The sequence below is a fragment of the Papaver somniferum genome, chromosome 8 (assembly GCF_003573695.1).
Source record: "Papaver somniferum cultivar HN1 chromosome 8, ASM357369v1, whole genome shotgun sequence".
Taxonomy (NCBI): domain Eukaryota; kingdom Viridiplantae; phylum Streptophyta; class Magnoliopsida; order Ranunculales; family Papaveraceae; genus Papaver; species Papaver somniferum.
Genome location: NC_039365.1, coordinates 16759377 through 16777790, shown reverse-complemented (window position 1 = coordinate 16777790; position 18414 = coordinate 16759377). Strand labels below are relative to the sequence as shown.

Sequence of the window (18414 nt, the reverse complement as noted above, 5' to 3'; positions counted from 1 at the left end):
AAGAAAATGTCATGCTCTGATCTTATAGAGGCTAGATAGATTTTTTGCTAATGAGATTTGGTTAAATTTTTATCCTACTTGTGCAGTGTATCACCTTATTCCTTTATAGATAATCATTATACTTGGACCAATAGAACAAAAGGTCATGCTCTGATCTTAAAGAGGCTAGTTAGATTTTTTGCTAATGAGATTTGGCTAAATTTTTATCCTACTTGTGCAGTGCATCACCTTATTCCTTTTTCTTCTGAGCATTGCCCCATCATGCTCACTAATACCAAAGTTCATAATGATACTTATAAACCTCTTAGATTAAATAAAGCTTGGTTTAGAGATAATTCCTGCAAAACTATTATTGAAAATAGTCGGAAGATGAACAATAATAGATCTCATGCTTATAGATTTACTAGATCTTTGCTTAATACTAAACATGAACTCAGGAAATAGAATTATATTAGTTTTGGCAATATAACAACTCAGATTAATAAGATCAAGTCTCAACTAGAGGTCTTATATAAGAGTAATAATAATGACAACATTCATTTGATAGAAGAACTTAATTGTAAATTAAATCAGCGGTATAATATTGAGGAGGATTTTTGGAAGCAAAGAAACAAAGATGAAGATCTTAGGAATTGTGATAGAATCATATATTATCATCAAAAAGTCAATTTTAGGAGGGAAAAAACAAACATAGATACCTTGCAAAATTCTATGGGTAATGGCTCACTGATAGAAGGGACATAACAAATAATCTTAAGGATCACTTCTTTAATATGAGTAGGTCCACTCTTCCACCAAATGCGGATGATTATTTTGTTAATGTTTCCCTTGTATTATTGAAAATGATATTGCTCAGCTTCTTGCTATTCTTACTCATTATGAAATAAGAAAAGTTGTTTTTAGTATGCATTATTGAACTGCACCTAGACCTGATGGATTCCCACCAGGATTCTATCAAAATATGTGGAATACTGTAGGTGATGACATAATTAACATGGTTCAGGATTTTTTCCATTCAAAACATATGCTTAAACAACTTAACCATAATTTTACAGCTCTCGTTCCTAAGAATAATTATCATGTGTCTGCAATAGATTCTAGACCCATCAATATGTGTAATGTGAGTTAAAAGATCATATCTAAATTACTTGTTACTAGGCGTAAGTCTCTCTTAAACAAGTTTATTTCTCCCTTCCAGTCACCTTTTATCCTCATGGGCTGATTGACACCATGAAAAAAATAAAAAGTAAGAAAGGCTGGATGGCCATAAAATTAGATATGGGTAAAGACTTTGATAGGATTGAGTGGAGTTTGTAATTGCTAGTCTAAAAAGTCTAGGCTTCTCTGCTGAATGGTGTAAACTTATTGAGCAATGCGTTTCTACAGTCTCTACCTCTATTCTTCTAAATGGATCCCCTGAATAGTTGTACAAACCTCAGAGAGGCTTGAGGCACGATGATCCTTTATCACCTTAACTGTTTATCCTTTATATAGATTCTTTATCAAGATCTCTTTTTACTGATGAGTCTAATAACTACGTTCATGGATGCATTGTTACTAAGAGTAGGAAATACCTATAGGTACTATAGATAATATATTAGGATGAGTTTGGTCCGGTTGACTCAGTCAACTATCTGTTTTGTCCTTTTTGGAAAAATAAATTATGGTTTGGTCGTAAAAATTATAGTTTGGTCCTAAGGTGACGTCATGGATGATGTAATTGTCATGTGTGGTGACGGAAATATCTTTTTGGGACCACATATATAGAAAAAAATCCTTGAAAATATCTTATTTTTATTTTTACTTTCTCTCTCTTCCTGTTTTTCAGATCTAGAATCTCTTTGCTCTAGAATTTTCTTTTCCCTGTTGTTGTTGAAGATGAACCTTGCTTTTCTTGATCTGCTATTGCGGTTGATGATTTTTTTTTTTTTTGCTGTTTGAAGATGAACTCGTGATGATGTTTGAAGACGAACTCGTGATGTTGTTTTGATGTTTGAAGATGAACTCGTGATGATGTTTTGAAGATGAACTCGTGATTGTTGTTGTTGAATATGTGAATACGATGAAAGAAGATGATGAACGACGGAGTTTTTAGGGTTTGATTGGTGTTGCTGTTGTTGAAGACGACGAAGATGATGAAGATGATGCTTGTGTTGAAGATGAAGATGAAGAAGACGATATTGATGTTTGTTGTGAAGGATGAACTAATATCAGATCTGAAAAGAATGAACTCGTGTCTTGCTGCTCGTGTTGAAGATGAACATGACGATCTTGTCTTGCTGCTGGTGTTGAAGATCTTGATTTTTAGATCTTTGTCTTGTTGTTTCTGCTGTTGAAGATGATGAAAAAGATGAAGATTTGTATGTGTTTTCGTCATTTTTTTAGGTTTTTATATGAAGTTCATTTCTGGAATGAACTCTGTTTTTTTAGGTTTTTATATGGAGTTCATTTCTGGAATGAACTCTGTTTTTCTAGGTTTTTATATGGAGTTCATTCCATAAATGAACTTTGTTTTTTTTAGCTTTTTATATGGAGTTCATTTCTGGGATGAATTCTTTTTTTTTTTAGGTTTTTATATGGAGTTCATTTCTGGAATGAACTCTGTTTTTTTTTAGGTTATTATATGGAGTTCATTTATGGAATGAACTATGTTTTTGTAGGTGATTTCTGAAAAACAAGTATAAATTAACACGGAATGGCGCTTTTGTCCATTTAATATTTTTAAATAATTATGGACCAAACAGTAAAGGCGTTTTCCCAAAGGACCAAACTGACTTGGGACCAACCAAAAAAGGACCAAACGATATTTTTCCCTTACAAAAATTGCACCACCTGTGAGTCACTTATTTTTGCGGATGATTATCTCCTATTTGCTAGAGCTAACAGTAATGAGGCTGCTCATATAGCTAAGATTAATGAAGAATTTAGCAAATTCTCAGGTCAGTCAGTCAATTTTGATAAATCTGGGATTGCCTTAGTCCCAAAATTCAAGGTAATATCAAAACTGAAATCTCAAACATTTTGAATATTAAGAAATTGGCTTTGCAGGATACATATCTTTGAGTACCTCTATTGCTTCAAAAAAACAAAGTTCAGTCCTTTACTACTTTGTTAGATAGGTTCAGTGACATGCTAGCTCCTTGAAAGTATAAGTTTGTAGCTCAACCTGGTAAGACAACCCTCACTCAATCAATCTTAGGAAATATTTTCAGTCACCATATGGTTGTCTTTCCTATGCCAAAGACTATTACTGACAAGATGGATGTTGTTCATAGAAATTTCAGGTGGAACAAAAAATAAGGTGAAAGAGGAATTTATATGAAAAATGGAACCATATATCTATCCCTAAAGACTTAGGAGGTCTGAATATTAGACAATCTACTATCTTAAATCAAGTTATCCTAACTAAATTAGCATGGAGAGTGATTGAAGATCCAGATGCCCCTTGGGCTGTCCTTCTTAGACATAAATACTTCAATTGCCAAAATCCTATTGACTGTGCATTGTTTAGAAATGGTTCCTGGGTGTGGAAGGGAATTTGTGATGGTATAAAATAAAAAAGTTTTATTGTTGGCAGGTAGGTGATGGAAGGAACATTTCTATCTGGAAGGATAACTGGATTCCTAACATGGATGGTCCATGAAAGTCCAATTTTGCGTCTACTACTAATAGTAAGGTGTCTGACTTAATTGATAGTAGTGCTAAAACTTGGAAAGTAGAAACTTTTTGTTTGATAGAAATACTATTAGAGCCATTCAAAAAAATTAAAATCTTAATGTCAGGAATTAATATTGTTAGATGGAAACCATCTAGTGATGGTCTTTTTTCTGTAAAAACTGCTTCCAGGGCTATCATGGATAAAACTCAAGAGAGGCATGCTAATAGTAATATGATTGACTGGAAATCTCTTTGGAAACTTAACCTTCCCATAAAGGTCCAACACTCCATTTGGAAAGTCCTCCACAACTGTTTGCCAACTAAGGATAAAATAAATAGATATACTAGTCACTTTATTTATGAATGTCTTCTATGTAAAGCCCATGATGAATCTCAACAACATCCTTTTGTCGATTGTAGTATCTTTATCTCTGTCCTTTGTAGCATTAATTTTAAATGTGTGCAGGTTTTACGAGGAAAAAATTATCCATGAATGGGTCTCTTCTTGGTTTGATAATGATGTTGGAAATAGGCCTAAAAAATTATTAAAATTTAATTGTATATGTTCTACTATGTGGCATATTTGGAAAACTCATTGCACTGTGGTTTTCGAAAATTCGCAGGTGAAACTAGAGGAAATAGTCATTAGTGTGAAATATCATATGGCTGGCTGGATAAGAGTTCTGGGAGCACAATCAAGTAACAGGGGAGAAAGAAGAGTTGATCATAGACTAAAAGTTTAGAAGAAACCTGATATGCAATTTATCAAAGTTAACTTTGATGCAGCCTGGTGTAAATTTAATAATGAGAACATTGTATATATACCCCTACTATGAGACCCATTGCAAAGATACCCTTATGAACTTTACAAATACCCCTAAGCTTAATACATTACTAAAATACCCTTTTCCGTTGTATAGTGTATATAATCCACTACCAATATTCAAAAAAAAAAAGCATCTACTGCCCACCACCACCAGTCCACCACCACCAACAACCACCACCACTGTCCATCGCCGCCGCCGCCGTCCACCACCATCTCCACCACTGTCTACCACCGCCAACCACAACCAACGCCGCTAACCAGCACCACCATTTCCCTCCACTACCGCCACCAATCATCACCACCGCCGTCAACTACCACCCACCACCACTGCCGCCGCCAACCACCACCACCGACAAGCAACACCACTGTCCACAACTACCGACAACCACCACTACCCACAGCCGCCATCAATCACCAGCAACCACCAATTCCACCACCACCATATGGAGTCAACTTGCTGAAGTTGTTTCCAAAAGTGGAGTCAACTTGCTGAAGTTGTTTCCAAAAGTAGAGGAAACTAGCTCAAGTTGTCTCCAACAAATAGTGTGTAAGAACAAGTTGCTTTCCATATTTGAAAGCAACTAGCTCAAGTTTTCTACAAATATGGAGGCAACTATCTCAAGTTGTCTCTGCATATGGAAGCAACTAGGACAAGTTTTCTACAAAGGAAAAGTATACACAAAAAAATGAACCTGGTGTGAGTCGAACACACATCATCTGACATGGAGTCAGTCGTGCTACCGTTGCACCACATCTTCGTTAATGCAAAATGACATATCAAAATCACATCCAAATAGATATACTACACCTACTAATGTATAAAACAACACATATGTTCATGGTTTGTAACACATACATACCTAGTGATTTGCGCGCATACAACACAAGTTTATATTGTCTCCTGCAACTACCCCCACCACAGCTGCAACATCCACTACCATCACCACTAATGCTAACACAACAAACCACCTCCACTGCGACATCCACTACCTCCAGCATTGCTGCAAACAAAGAAAATTGGAAGCTCAACAACCCTGTACATTCACCTAAAATCCACCAGTTCAACTGGCTATAACAGCAACTTAACACAACCTAATCTCTACCAGTTCAACTGGTTATAACAGCAACTCATCACAACCATGTGTTACCATTGCACCACATATTCGTCGCAACTACTCTAAGATATATTATAAGATAATTTCATATGCATGGATGGGCCCAAAAACATAACCAAGTTGCCTCCGAACTGGAATCAACTATCTCAAGTTGCCTTCAAATAGAGTATCAACTGTAGGTCAAGTTGCCTCCGAACTGGAATCAACTAGCTCAAGTTTCCTCCAAAAGTGAAAGTAACTTTATCAAGTTGTCCCCAAAATCTAGAGTCCAAGAACGAAATTGAGGAAACTAGATAAAGTTAAACTATTGTTAATCCCAAGCCAAATTGGATCTATGTATGTATGTTCTTGGCTGGATAGACTCAAGGATAAAAAAATGCATCAAGATAAAGAATACCTGAAAGAATATGAAAGAGAATCTAAATATAAACTGGTTATCCATCTTTCTCAACTCCATGATGCTCTTGGGAATAGTGTTTGAGCACTTCATAGTGGTGTCAGGGAATCAATCATAGTGGTTTCAGGGAATCGGTAATTCCCTGACCAGCGACTCCTGAATCAATTCCCACCACAGAGACTAGAGGGGAACATCAATGCAGCTATATACACCTGTCAAGACAAAAGAAATGTTGCAGTATTGAGTATTTCGCATGCATAAAAAGCGAAATTGTCATTACAGATACATATACCAGTTCTGAAACATTTTTTCATGCATAAAACAAGAAATATTCATTATAGATACCAGTTCTACAACTATGTCAAATTTTCTAGTTCCTGGCATTTGTGAATGTGTAAGAGTGTCTAAAGTTAGTATCGTCACACATATACATGGAGTAATAATTTTCTTCACAGAGGAAAATGTAAACATCATTTTATTCTTACATCATGGAATAGTGTACCAAATAATACTAAACTATGCTTTTTGTGGTAATGAAGTTAACATAAGCACTCAAAAAAGCTGTAAAGTGTTGCTATTAAAATTACACAATATCTAATACAAAATGTGCAACAAAGTAAAATATCAATACATCATTAGCTACATGAAATATGAACCCATCGACATATATGTTTGGACGCCACAAATTAACCCGGGGAACAACCACCAACATACACTATTATTACCAATTAACCATCTATACCATTTTGCATTCACTGATAAATAAAGAATATTCATTAGGGAAATTCATATCTTGTTTTAACCACCTCCTTTAACCACTTCTAGGAAACAAAGAAATGAGTTCCTAAGCACACATGGTGGTGAGAAGCATCCTGTGCTTACCCAGCACTAGTAAGACTTCATGAAAACTTCTTAAATAAGTTCAATTTCTATATTACATATCCAACAGAAGTGCTTTCATAAATAACTTCTTACCTAGATCAAGGAACCACAAAAATGTCAACATCTCGAGGATATCTAGATCATGTTTAATTTTGAATCTCATTTAATTTCTTACTATTAGTCCACAAATCAAGTCACTTTTCATATGAGCAGGCAAATTAAGGTTTCTAAAGTTAACATATACATGATTAAAACACTAAATTCAATCAAGCATTTTTTTCTCAAAGTAATTAAAAACCCCTAATACGAAATATGAAAACAAAAACAGTAATACCTCCTCCACCGTCGTCGCCACCACCACCACCACATCATCGTTATTACTCCTTGAGTTTCTAATAGTACCTAAGGAATTGAAGTTAGATTTTAGGAACCCTAAATTACTTTGTGTTTGATATTACATTCGATATTTCGACATAGTTTCAAATAATCCTTCTCCACCATCACCACTGCCACCACCTCCTTCAGTATCAATGTCTTCAAGTCTAAAAACACCATAATAATGTTAGTCACTTTTTTAGATCGAGCAATCAAATTGACAAGAATGTATGTTCAAAGTATCTAATAAAAATCAAAATCGCAACTAGTTACCACACCGCCACCAGTAACTCGAACCCCTAACCCTAACTTTATAAATTCAACCACCGTCACCACCACTGCCACCACCAAATTTTAAAAAAGAGAAATAGAATGCATAATTGAAAACCTTAATCTCTCTCAAACTCCAAAATCTTAATCAAATATTCATCATAATCAAAGAAGAGAAACTTTTCCGTCGGCGAAGAAGATGATGGTAGTGACAGAGTTTTATAGGATCTGAAACATAACAAAATACGATCATATCGCAGAAGATGGTGCTGGTTTTGGTGGTAGCGGTGGCGGTGGCGGCAGTAGATATGGTGGTGGTGGTAGATAGATATGGTGGTGGTGGTAGCAGAAGTGGTTGAAAGAGGAGGAGAGGAGAAGAAAAGTGAAAATGAAATAAACAATCTCATATCCAATTTATTATTTGGTGAGGGTGAATTTGGAATTAATAACTCCTTTGAGGAGGGGAGGGGTATTATTATAAGTGCAAAAGGTATTTCTGAAGGCGCGCAAATTACTAGGTATGTATGTGTTACAAACCATGAACGTATGTGTTGTTTTATACATTAGTAGGTGTAGTATATCTATTTGGATGTGATTTTGATATGTCATTTTGCATTAACGAAGCTGTGGTGCAACAGTAGCACGACTGACTCCATGTCAGATGATGTGTGTCCGACTCACACCAAGTTCACGTTTTTGTGTATACTTTTCCTTTCTAGAAAATTTGTCCTAGTTGCTTCCATATGCAGAGACAACATAAGCTAGTTGACTCCATATTTGTAGACAACTTGAGCTAGTTGCTTTCAAATATAGAAAGCAACTTGTTCCTACACACTATTTGTTGGAGACAACTTGAGCTAATTGCCTCCACTTTTGGAAACAACTTCAGCAAGTTGACTCCACTTTTGGAAACAACTTCAGCAAGTTGACTTCAGATTTGGATACAACTTCAACAAGTTGACTCCATATGGTGGTGGTGGAATCGGTGGTTGCTGGTGGTGATTGGTGGCGGCGGTGGGTAGTGGTGGTTGTCGGTGGTGATGGACAGTGGTGCTGGTTGTCGGTGGTGGTGGTTGTCGGCAGCGGTGGTGGTGGGTGGTAGTTGACGGCGGTGGTCGTGGGTGGTAGTTGACGGCGGTGGTGATGATTGGTGGCGGTGGTGGAAGGAAATGGTGGTGCTGGTTAGCGGCGATGGTGGTGGTTGGCGGTGGTAGACAGTGGTGGTGGTGGACGGCGGCGGTGGTGGACAATGGTGGTGGTTGTAGGCGGTGGCGGATTGGTGGTGGTAGGCAGTAGATGTTCTTTTTTTTTGAATAGTGGTAGTGGATTATATACACTATACAACAGAAAAGAGTATTTTAGTAATGTATTAAGCTTAGGGGTATTTGTAAAGTTCATATAAGGGTACCTTTGCAATGGGTCTCATAGTAGGGGTATATAGATAATGTTCCCTTTCTTTTAAGTTATTGACCATCCCCAAACGATCCCTAAGAGCATCTCCAACATCGGGTGTTAAAAATCATACATGAAATTTTTTTGAGACCCTTATTTAAAAGAATTTGTACATATAATAAATATAGGACCCCATGACTAGTAAACCATCTCCAACAGTATATAGGTTTAACCATTAGAAAATCTTGTGTGATGAAATCTTAACCGCTTAATTATTTTTTAATTAATTATTAAAAATATAAAATATGACATGGAGGTCATTCCGGAGATCAAGATAAGACTTTCTTCAAAACCTTCAAAATTAGTATTTCATCCCTCTATTTTATAGGACCTACTGTTGGAGATGGATTTAATTAAAATGAAGGTCTAAAATCCTACATGCCACTAAAAAATAAATCTTCTACCCTTTTCCAGGAGATGCTCTAAACAGTGTACTGCATTTAACGAAAAATACCGGGCGGAAATAAAATTTCCAAGCAATTTTCCCCTTTAAAAGAAAAAATAACCCATTTCGCTCGTTAGGGTTTAAGTGCGAGAGCTAGACAAAGTGAAGCGACGAAGAACAGCTAAAACCCAGAACACAGACTCTTCTTCTTCAAACAACATCATCATCATCAATGGCCGACGATGATAATGATATGGGTGATATGGGGTAACTCTTTCTTCCCTATTCTCTTTTATCAATTTCACCCAAAAAGTTCAATTAGGGTTTTTAATTTTACTGTAATCTCGATCTTTTGAACTAATTTGTTAAAAATAACTCTCTTACAGATACGAGGATGAACCAGTTGAGGATATTATGGTAAGTGGATGAATCAGTTTTCTTTTATTGGTTTTTTTTTTTTGGTAAAATTTTGTTAGTTTTGTTGATTGTGATTGTGGTATTTGTAGGAAGGAGAAGAAGAGGAGGTTGAGAATAACAATGAGGATGAGGCTGCTGAGCAAGTGGTGTTAGAAGGTGAAGAGAAAGAGGAAGCTGAACCAGTTAAAAAAGATAGAAAGACGTCTAAGTTTATGACTAAGTATGAACGAGCAAGAATTCTTGGTACGCGCGCTCTGCAGATTAGGTATGTGATGTTTTGGACTTTATATTGTGTTATTTGAGGTGAAGCTTTGCTAATAATGTTGTAATTCGTTGAGATGAGAAGAGTTTTTACTAACAATGGTTTTGTTATGTTTTGATAGTATGAATGCACCAGTGATGGTTGAGCTGGAGGGAGAGACTGACCCACTTGAGGTAAGAAGCAGGAAGTTCTTGCCCTTTGACTTCTTTTTTTTCGAACTTATTAGATGCACTGAAAGTACATTTTATTGAATTAAGCCGGAATAGGTAAAATAGAAATAATTTGATTGCTTAGACTTTGTAAAAGTGCTTGGAGCATTCTTTCTATTTGAGGCTTAGATGCTCAGTTTACGACATACTAATACCTCGACGATGGACAAAGTTGAGACTTTGTATAGTTGAGACCATGGAAACATCTAGGTATGCTTTACAGGAGTTATTGAGGTGAGGAAATTCATGAAATCTAGGATATCAGGTTTATGCTTAGTTGGAAAAAGGTTTTCAACTGCCTACTCACATTAGAAGCTCAGTAGAACAGGCAAGGCCGACTTCAATGGTAGACTACTGATGAAAACTAGGTTGGATATTCAAAGATATTCAGATATTGAAACAGTATGTTCCCCTATTATTTAGAATATGCTGACCTATTGAAGTTTAATGGAAGGAAGGAGCTGAAATGTTAGTTAAATAATAATCTTGTTTGATTGCCTCTCTGTGTTAGTCGGGGAAGTGAAAGCTTAGTGGACTAAAATCTCAATGAATTAAACCAACTGTGTGCAATATGGAGGGATAAAGGGGTCTTAAAGCCTATTAATGTTCACCATACGGTGGTATTCTGTTCACCATGTTCTAAATGGTGACTATCAGTTCAAGGCTTAGATGCAGAATTTAGAGGATTTAGATGTGCAGACTTTAGTACCTTGAGATTTGAAAATGAGTTTAATTTGACTATTCTAAGGATAAAAGTGGAGTGTGCTCTGAGCAGTGTATTCTAAAGGAGCCTTGAAATCCAAATTTATAAGTGGGTTATACCTTAGGGGAGGTTAATAGCAGCATGATGGGCGTTTTGGATTTCTGTAGTCTGTTCGTTCTTATGGATATTTTTCCCAATCTTCGAGCGGTACCATATAGTAACAATATATGGTACCTTGATTTAGGAAAATATACATCTTTCAAGGCTGAGATCCAGAAAGAGCTAGGTATTGGTTATAGTTGACTCATTGAGGTAAGGTAATCAATGATTTCTAGGATATTGGGTGGTTGTAACCAGGACAGAGAAGCTCACCCGAGGGTGTAACTTGGTTTTTTTTCTGCCTACTTAGGTAGAAGCTAGGTAGTACATATAAGTGTGGGTTCGAACCAGGTCGGACATTTAGATATTGAAATAATTTGTTCACATCATTTAAGAAAATGCTGACCTGTTGAAGAACTCTAATAGAAGGAAGAAGCTGAAATGCCAGTTAACTATATTATCTTAGCTTGATTGCTTCTCTGTGTTAGTTGGGAAGTGACAAATCCGAATGAACCAAAAGCTTCAATGACATAATCTGACTCTTTGCAGTGTGTAGGGATTAAGGGTAGTGTACATGATTCTGCTGGCTTGATTATAACTTACTAGAAACAGCCAGGACTTGTCATTATCAGTATGTTTACAGAACAATTTTCCAAATGTACGAGCACCTAATTCTTAGATAACTAATAACGTTAAGTAGAATAGCATTACTCATACGAAGTTTTAAAGTAAGTTGGTACACAGATTTTGTGTTTGAACCCACTCCATATGCATAAAAGACTGAAGTTACGGACATTATATCGTTAGACATGAGAGTGTTGTTTGGCAGATTACTTATAACCTCTGTATGTTCTCTTATGTTCAGATTGCCATGAAGGAACTCCGGGCGCGCAAAATACCTTTCACCATCCGTCGCTACTTGCCTGATGGAAGGTATGTTTTGCATTTAACTTTAATGCATACTTACTGATTATTACCTCTTCCTATCTTAAACGCTGAAAAGCTAATATTACTGCCTCTACTTTTGTATATGTGAATAGTTACGAAGATTGGGGAGTCGATGAGCTGATCGTCGAAGATTCTTGGAAGAGACAAGTTGGTGGTGAATGATCATTCAATAAATCTGGTGCTGTCCCGTCACACTCTGGCAGCAATATGTTTGGTTCTCTTGGTCTGCTTGTCTCTAGATAACTACGGGGTCCTTTAAACATGTTGCAACTTTGGTTTTGGGTTGTATAAAGAAGGTTGTAATGGGACTGATTGTCGGTCGGATGTTAGAATTTGTACTATGTTTGCTTTTCCTTTCCTTGAATGTAATTAAACCAGGTGTGTTCTTCCAGTTTAAAACTTCAGTGATGTTGAACTAATAATAGGTGTTGGTTTGATGAATTTGAAGATGATTTTCAGTTTTTCTTACTCTTTTGGTTATAGTAGTGGAGAATTTGGTGCAGTAGGTATACAGACAGATGAAGTTTTTGATGAAGGAATTTAGTTTTTTTTTTTCTTCCCGAAAAGAGGATAGAATCCTCAAATAATAGATTGATAACTTCGATTCTGAGAATCCGTTGCAATTACAAGATTACGGCAGTTTTCAATGTAAAGGTAGTGCAACATAGCTTTTGTTTTTTCTGATCAAAAAAACAAAAAAACATAGCTTTAAGTTCTTCACCGATCCAAGTGTTTAGAATGGCATTAAGATTACAAAAAGTCGCTATGTTTGCCGCTTTTCTAATACTGAATCCAGAGACTAAAATAAAAGCATTAGCCTACAATTTAAGTTTGCTTCAAAGTCTTCACAAATCATATAACGTTGTTGTCTAGCTTTTGCGTATCTTCCCATTAACAGTTTTAGAGTTGATTCTGAATCACTTTGAAAAGTGATATTATAGCCACTCCATTCGGTTGCCCATTGGAAGGCAGCTTCAACACCTTTTTCTTCTAATTTTTCCCTGGTTGTGTAGTCCTCAAAGGATCCTCTTGCCTCAATTGTATTACCTGAAAACTCCATCAAAGTTATGCCAATTCCAGATTGATTTATTGGGATATGCATAGTTATAGCTAATGACATTCGCATACTTAGGTATGTTACATGTTTTTCAGGTTCTCTAACCAGAATTTTTAGATCTTCATCATGCATATGATCATAGAAAAGAGTTTGCATTACATTATAAGTAGGGCCTGCTAACATTCATTGTGATTCAGAACACTATGATTATTGAGTAAATATAGAATTGAATGATAGAATTAAGCTTGCTAGGGAGAACGCTGAGTTGCATCTGGAAAACTAGACTTTCAAAGACGTCATGATGATGGAGCAGAGATAATTATTTTGTTTTGTTTAGAAAGGGAATTATGAAAAGAATTTCTGTTTGTTTTGTTTTGTTTACAAACGGAATTATGAAAAGAATTTCTGTTTTTGGTGGAGAGGAGAGAAAAATAATCTGGCATTTTTAGGGGCCACTCAAAATGAATTAGGGGCCAATAATTTATAACCATCCAAAGGCAGTAGCTAAGGGATATCCCATAGGAACTTGGAGCTATGTATGTTCCCTTTCAGGAATAAAACCAATTGAAGTTATTTATCTAATTCATTTCTATTCATTTCTATTCATTTCAATTATTCTTCCCCTCCTCTTCTTCACTCCCGAGTGTGAAGAGATTTTTTTTCCCTCGTTCTTCAATTTGATTCATCGTCATCTTGAATCGCTTTATCAAAACATCGTCGATTCTTCTCTTAAACGATGACTATAACTAATCAACCTAATAAAACTCGAGTGAAAAACGTACACCGTGTTGATGATCCACATATTGGAATTGCAGCTGGAAACAAAGAGATTGTTCCTGAAAATGATGAAGAAAATGAAGAATAGGAAGAACGCGAAGAAGGGGCAGCCGCGGATGTAGTTGGTGGCGGCGAATCGGATAGTTAAACACTCCCGAAACTTCAAATGACCCCAATTAGGTAAGATTCTATCATTTTTTAGGTTTATGTCGCTTTATTTAGACGAATCGTTGAAATTTTTTTCTAGGGTTTTATGTTTTTTACCCAGATTCGGGAGATATGCGTGCTAACTGACTTCTGATTATAATCGTGTTCTTCGTTTCTCAAGAACATAGTCAATATTCGGGAGATAGATTTATAGGTATGTTTGGTCATATCTTCCTGAAACCTAAATGGATATAATCGGTAGGAAACATTTAATATGTCTTCCGAATGTAATAGAAGAGTAGAAGATACAGAGTCACCGTAAATTGGCCAAAATCGGAGGTTAAATACTTTTTGACTTCCGAATATATTGATGTAGAAGTACAGTAATCAGAAGTCCACTTACTACCGAATATATATTTTGAAAAATTCTCATAGATTGTGATTTATGCAAAATCCCATATTGGGGCCAGTATATATTCAGAAGAGAATATAATGTGATATACTTCCGATTGTAAAATGTTGAAATTGAAATAACTTTGGGGCCATATTGTATTTGGTAGAAAATATTATTAATTATTTCAAAATTATATAGGCTCAACAATTTAGAGTTTTATGTATCCAAATGATGAATATTCGGTAGGTAATACATTAGTTTACCGTCCAATTGTTTTGTATTCGGGAAAATAATGTTGCTTTTTTACTTCCGATTGTGTACATTCGGGTTTTATTTGTGTACTTTTGTTTCCGATTGTATAGTTTGTAAATATTGTTTTTTATTTTGTTTTTTAGGAAAAGTCGAGCTAAGCAAGCCCACAAAACAGCTGACTTAGGGCCTCGTCGAGCAGGGAGTAAGAAAGTGTCAGCTAGTGCTAGGAGAGAAAGAAGTGCTAAGGGAAATTCATGTGCTCAACAAGGTGAAGAACCAAGTGATCCACAAGGCACTCAACAAGGTGAAGAACCAAGTGCTCCACACGTTACACCCCAACATGAAATTGAACCAATTGATCCAGTGCCAAGAGTACAAGAAGAAGGACAACGAAGTCGTACCCAAGAAGAAGGACAACCAAGTGCTACCAAAAAATCCAAAAAAGGAGGAGAAGGTGGAAAGAAATAAATTGCTAAGAAAGCATCACACCTTGTCCTACCACACTTGAAGGTGCAGGATATCCCAAGGAAAAATCCTTCGGCGGATGGAGGAAAATTGTTATTTGGATACAAAGGCTTCTGGGCCAAAGAAATATACGAAACCGAGGTTATAAGCGTATCCTTTTTATTAACGTATTGTCTAGGTTCTATCGTAATAGTTGTATTAAGGGTTTTTGTTTTCCTTTAAACATTTGTCGTGTGTTTAATAGTATCATCAACATGCGGTTCGTCTACTCAAACCCACCGCCTCACCAACAAAAATGCTGGATTGGCCTTTATCCGGTGAATTTGAAAGGTTCAAGGAAATTATCAAAAACTCGGGGTTGTCTACTTCTGTCGAGAATTCAATATTGGAACAAGATCGTGTGGCTATATCGGCTTTCGTGGAGAGATTGTATCCTGAGACCAACACCTTCCATATGCCGTTTGGGGAGATGACGATTATCCCGGATGATGTTGTGCAGATTCTTAAACTCCCTGACCAAGGCACAACCGTGAAGTTGAACTACACAAAGCAGTTAAGTTGGGCACAACTTTATAATCTAACTCAAAAGTGCTTAGGTTGGGATGAAGAGACATCAAGAGTTGAGTTCAATAGGCATGCAAGTTACAGAACTAGACAGATCAACATTAGCATTTTGATGAAAATGTACCGAGGCACCTTGGATAAAGAAAAGAAAGGAGCGTTAACTGATGAGCAAGTGAACCACGCGTCCACCGCATATCTCCTTTGTGTATTGGGATGTGTGATTTTCCCCAACACTATTGGTAACCGGATCGATGCCATATTTCTACAACTTCTGGATCCTCTCCATGAAGTCAGTGACTACTCTTGGGGCATGGTATGCCATGCACACTTGATGGAAGAGTTGAGAAAGGCGTCGAAGCGAGGAACTAGCCAAGTTGCAGGAAACGTGTCTCTATTGAAGGTTTTTATTTACTCTATTAGTCCATCTATAGTCATGCTTCCCATGAACTTGATTTGTTATTTGTTAAGCTGTAGAGTTAACAATTTTGAGACCGAGAGTGAGTGATATTTACAGCAAGTTGCAAAGAATTTATTCCCATTTAGTTGGGAATATGACAATGACCAGTGGGGGCTTTCTTCTTTCATCTTTTAATTTTCTTTTTAAAGTCAAAAAATAAAAAAATTGTTGTGAAATTTCGAAGAGAGTATGGGTAGTCAGTTATTTGTCATATGACGTAAATTTTACACCATAAGCATCGATGTTTAAGTATTCAAGTTATATCAGGATTGAGGCATATTTTAAGTGTAGGAGATTACATGACTGAGGTTTTCTATTACACGACTGAGGTTTTCTGTTGGCCAAGAATTTGTCCTGAAGAAAATTATGTGAACTACATTTTTAGATGTTTTTTTTTTGATAGTTTTCAACCTCCAACTTCGGGCGTCACCCAAGGACACAAAGTATACATGCCTTAATTTTATACAATCGGTTTTCCATACTGACAGTGTTTTTACCATCCTTTTGATGTTCATTACTCTAGGCTACTCACGCATTGTCAACTGTTACAAAATATACTTTACCATAACCATGTGATTAACTTGTCGAGGAACCGATCCTTCCATGAAATATCCAAAATTTAATACATCTTATTAAAACTGATCTTGACATCGGTTTAGAGGATGGAAGTCTTGTTATGACTCAGGCTAAGGCACATGTACTTGTTTGTGGTTGTTTTCACCCCGCCTGTGAAATTTGTATCTTTATATTTGTGTAGATGATTTCTGACTTCATCTTCCCAAGGATAACGAAACATTCTAATCTGTATGCCCAAAAAACTCATACACATATTGCACTGATATGGCATATTGTTTTTGTATATATCTTTTAAATAAAACTGTCGTGAAGTTCAAGTTTATGTGAAGTAGGTTTGCAGGAAACAAAAACTTTAAACAAGTTATAGTAAATAACATATTCTTATTCAGCCGAATATTTATGTGGTTTCAAAAATCAAATCTCCGTGAAAACTATGAGATGTTGGAGAGGACGGAGAAAGAGTGTTGTTTTATGACATTGTTGTAGTAGAGAATAAGGGAAGGTTTGAAGATGCAAAATGAGCTCTAGAATTTTTGGTGGAAAATGAATGACCTTTCTGTATTGGGAGGCAATTTTTTTTTAACCAAACTGAAAAGTATTATCTCGATTGTTATGCTGAACAAAGATCGGGTAAAATTAGTTGTTTCTTATATTAATCAGGCTCACAGATTTCTATCTGTTTGATTTGCTGATTACATTAAGAAACATAGATATAATTCTGGGATACACTTTTCCTTGATTGAGTCTGATTGTCTAGTTGATTCTCTTGAAAGTATATTGGAGTTAGTTCATATAGATTGCTAAACGAAATATTAGGTGTGGTTGTTATACCCGCGCTTCTTCACATTCTATATGCCATCTTACAATCATGACAACATTGACGCAGATGAAAATTTGGTCACTGTCAGAACATGGTATCACGAAACAAGACATGAAGATGTCGTAGCCGGAATGATCACAACCGAAATCTTTTGCGGGAGGGTGTATAACCAATTTTTATGAGAGTATGGAAATCCAAAGCAAAGATCCCTTCAACAAGTTCATAATCGGTTCCGACTTACCCAAAAAGGATTGAATGACTACATAACGATACAAAAGAGGATCTTTAACACTAGACACTTAAGCTTGTCGATCCAATAATTTTTAAGTATTTGCATACTTATTTTACATAAGACTGGATGAGTATATCTTCTTACTAAACTATCCGAACTTAGCATTCTTTTGTATTTGTAGGTTTATGTAGGAGACACTCGCAACAAGGCACTACTAAGAGGAAAAAGGAGAAGATTTCATATATGATGGAAGTTATGAACTCCTGAAGTCTATGGCCACAGTATAGAGAATAATGGTTATAATCGGAAGTTAGTAGGTTATGCAATCTACCGATTCTGTCAAAATTTTAAATTTTTTTGTCAGAGTTTGGTTATAATCGGAAGTTGGTATGTTACGTAATTAACTGATTCTGGGAAATTTTCAATTTTCTTGTCAGAATTTGGTTATACTTGGAAGTTACTATATTATTATTTCTACCGATTATAGGAGTTGCCAGAGTTTGATTTTAATCGGAAAATAGAATGTTATGTAATCTAACGATTCCTAGAATATCTTTAAAGAATTATCAGAAGATTTCATAATCGAAAGTTAAGTGTGCAAAATAAATGACCGATTTATATAATCGGTTGATATATCATATGATATAAATACCGATTATATCATATATCTTCACTG

At 36.0% G+C, this 18414-nt stretch overlaps 1 protein-coding gene across 1 annotated transcript; it reads left to right on the top strand.

Moving 5' to 3' along the window:
• The first annotated feature begins 9472 nt into the window (after positions 1 to 9472).
• On the top strand, positions 9473 to 12465 carry LOC113301650 (DNA-directed RNA polymerases II, IV and V subunit 6A-like). Its single transcript, XM_026550438.1, has 6 exons — positions 9473 to 9626; positions 9746 to 9776; positions 9866 to 10041; positions 10160 to 10211; positions 11915 to 11982; positions 12090 to 12465. Exons 1-6 carry the CDS (start codon positions 9592 to 9594, stop codon positions 12157 to 12159), a joined length of 432 nt encoding a protein of 143 aa, XP_026406223.1. The 5' UTR covers positions 9473 to 9591; the 3' UTR covers positions 12160 to 12465.
• Positions 12466 to 18414: the final 5949 nt, after the last annotated feature.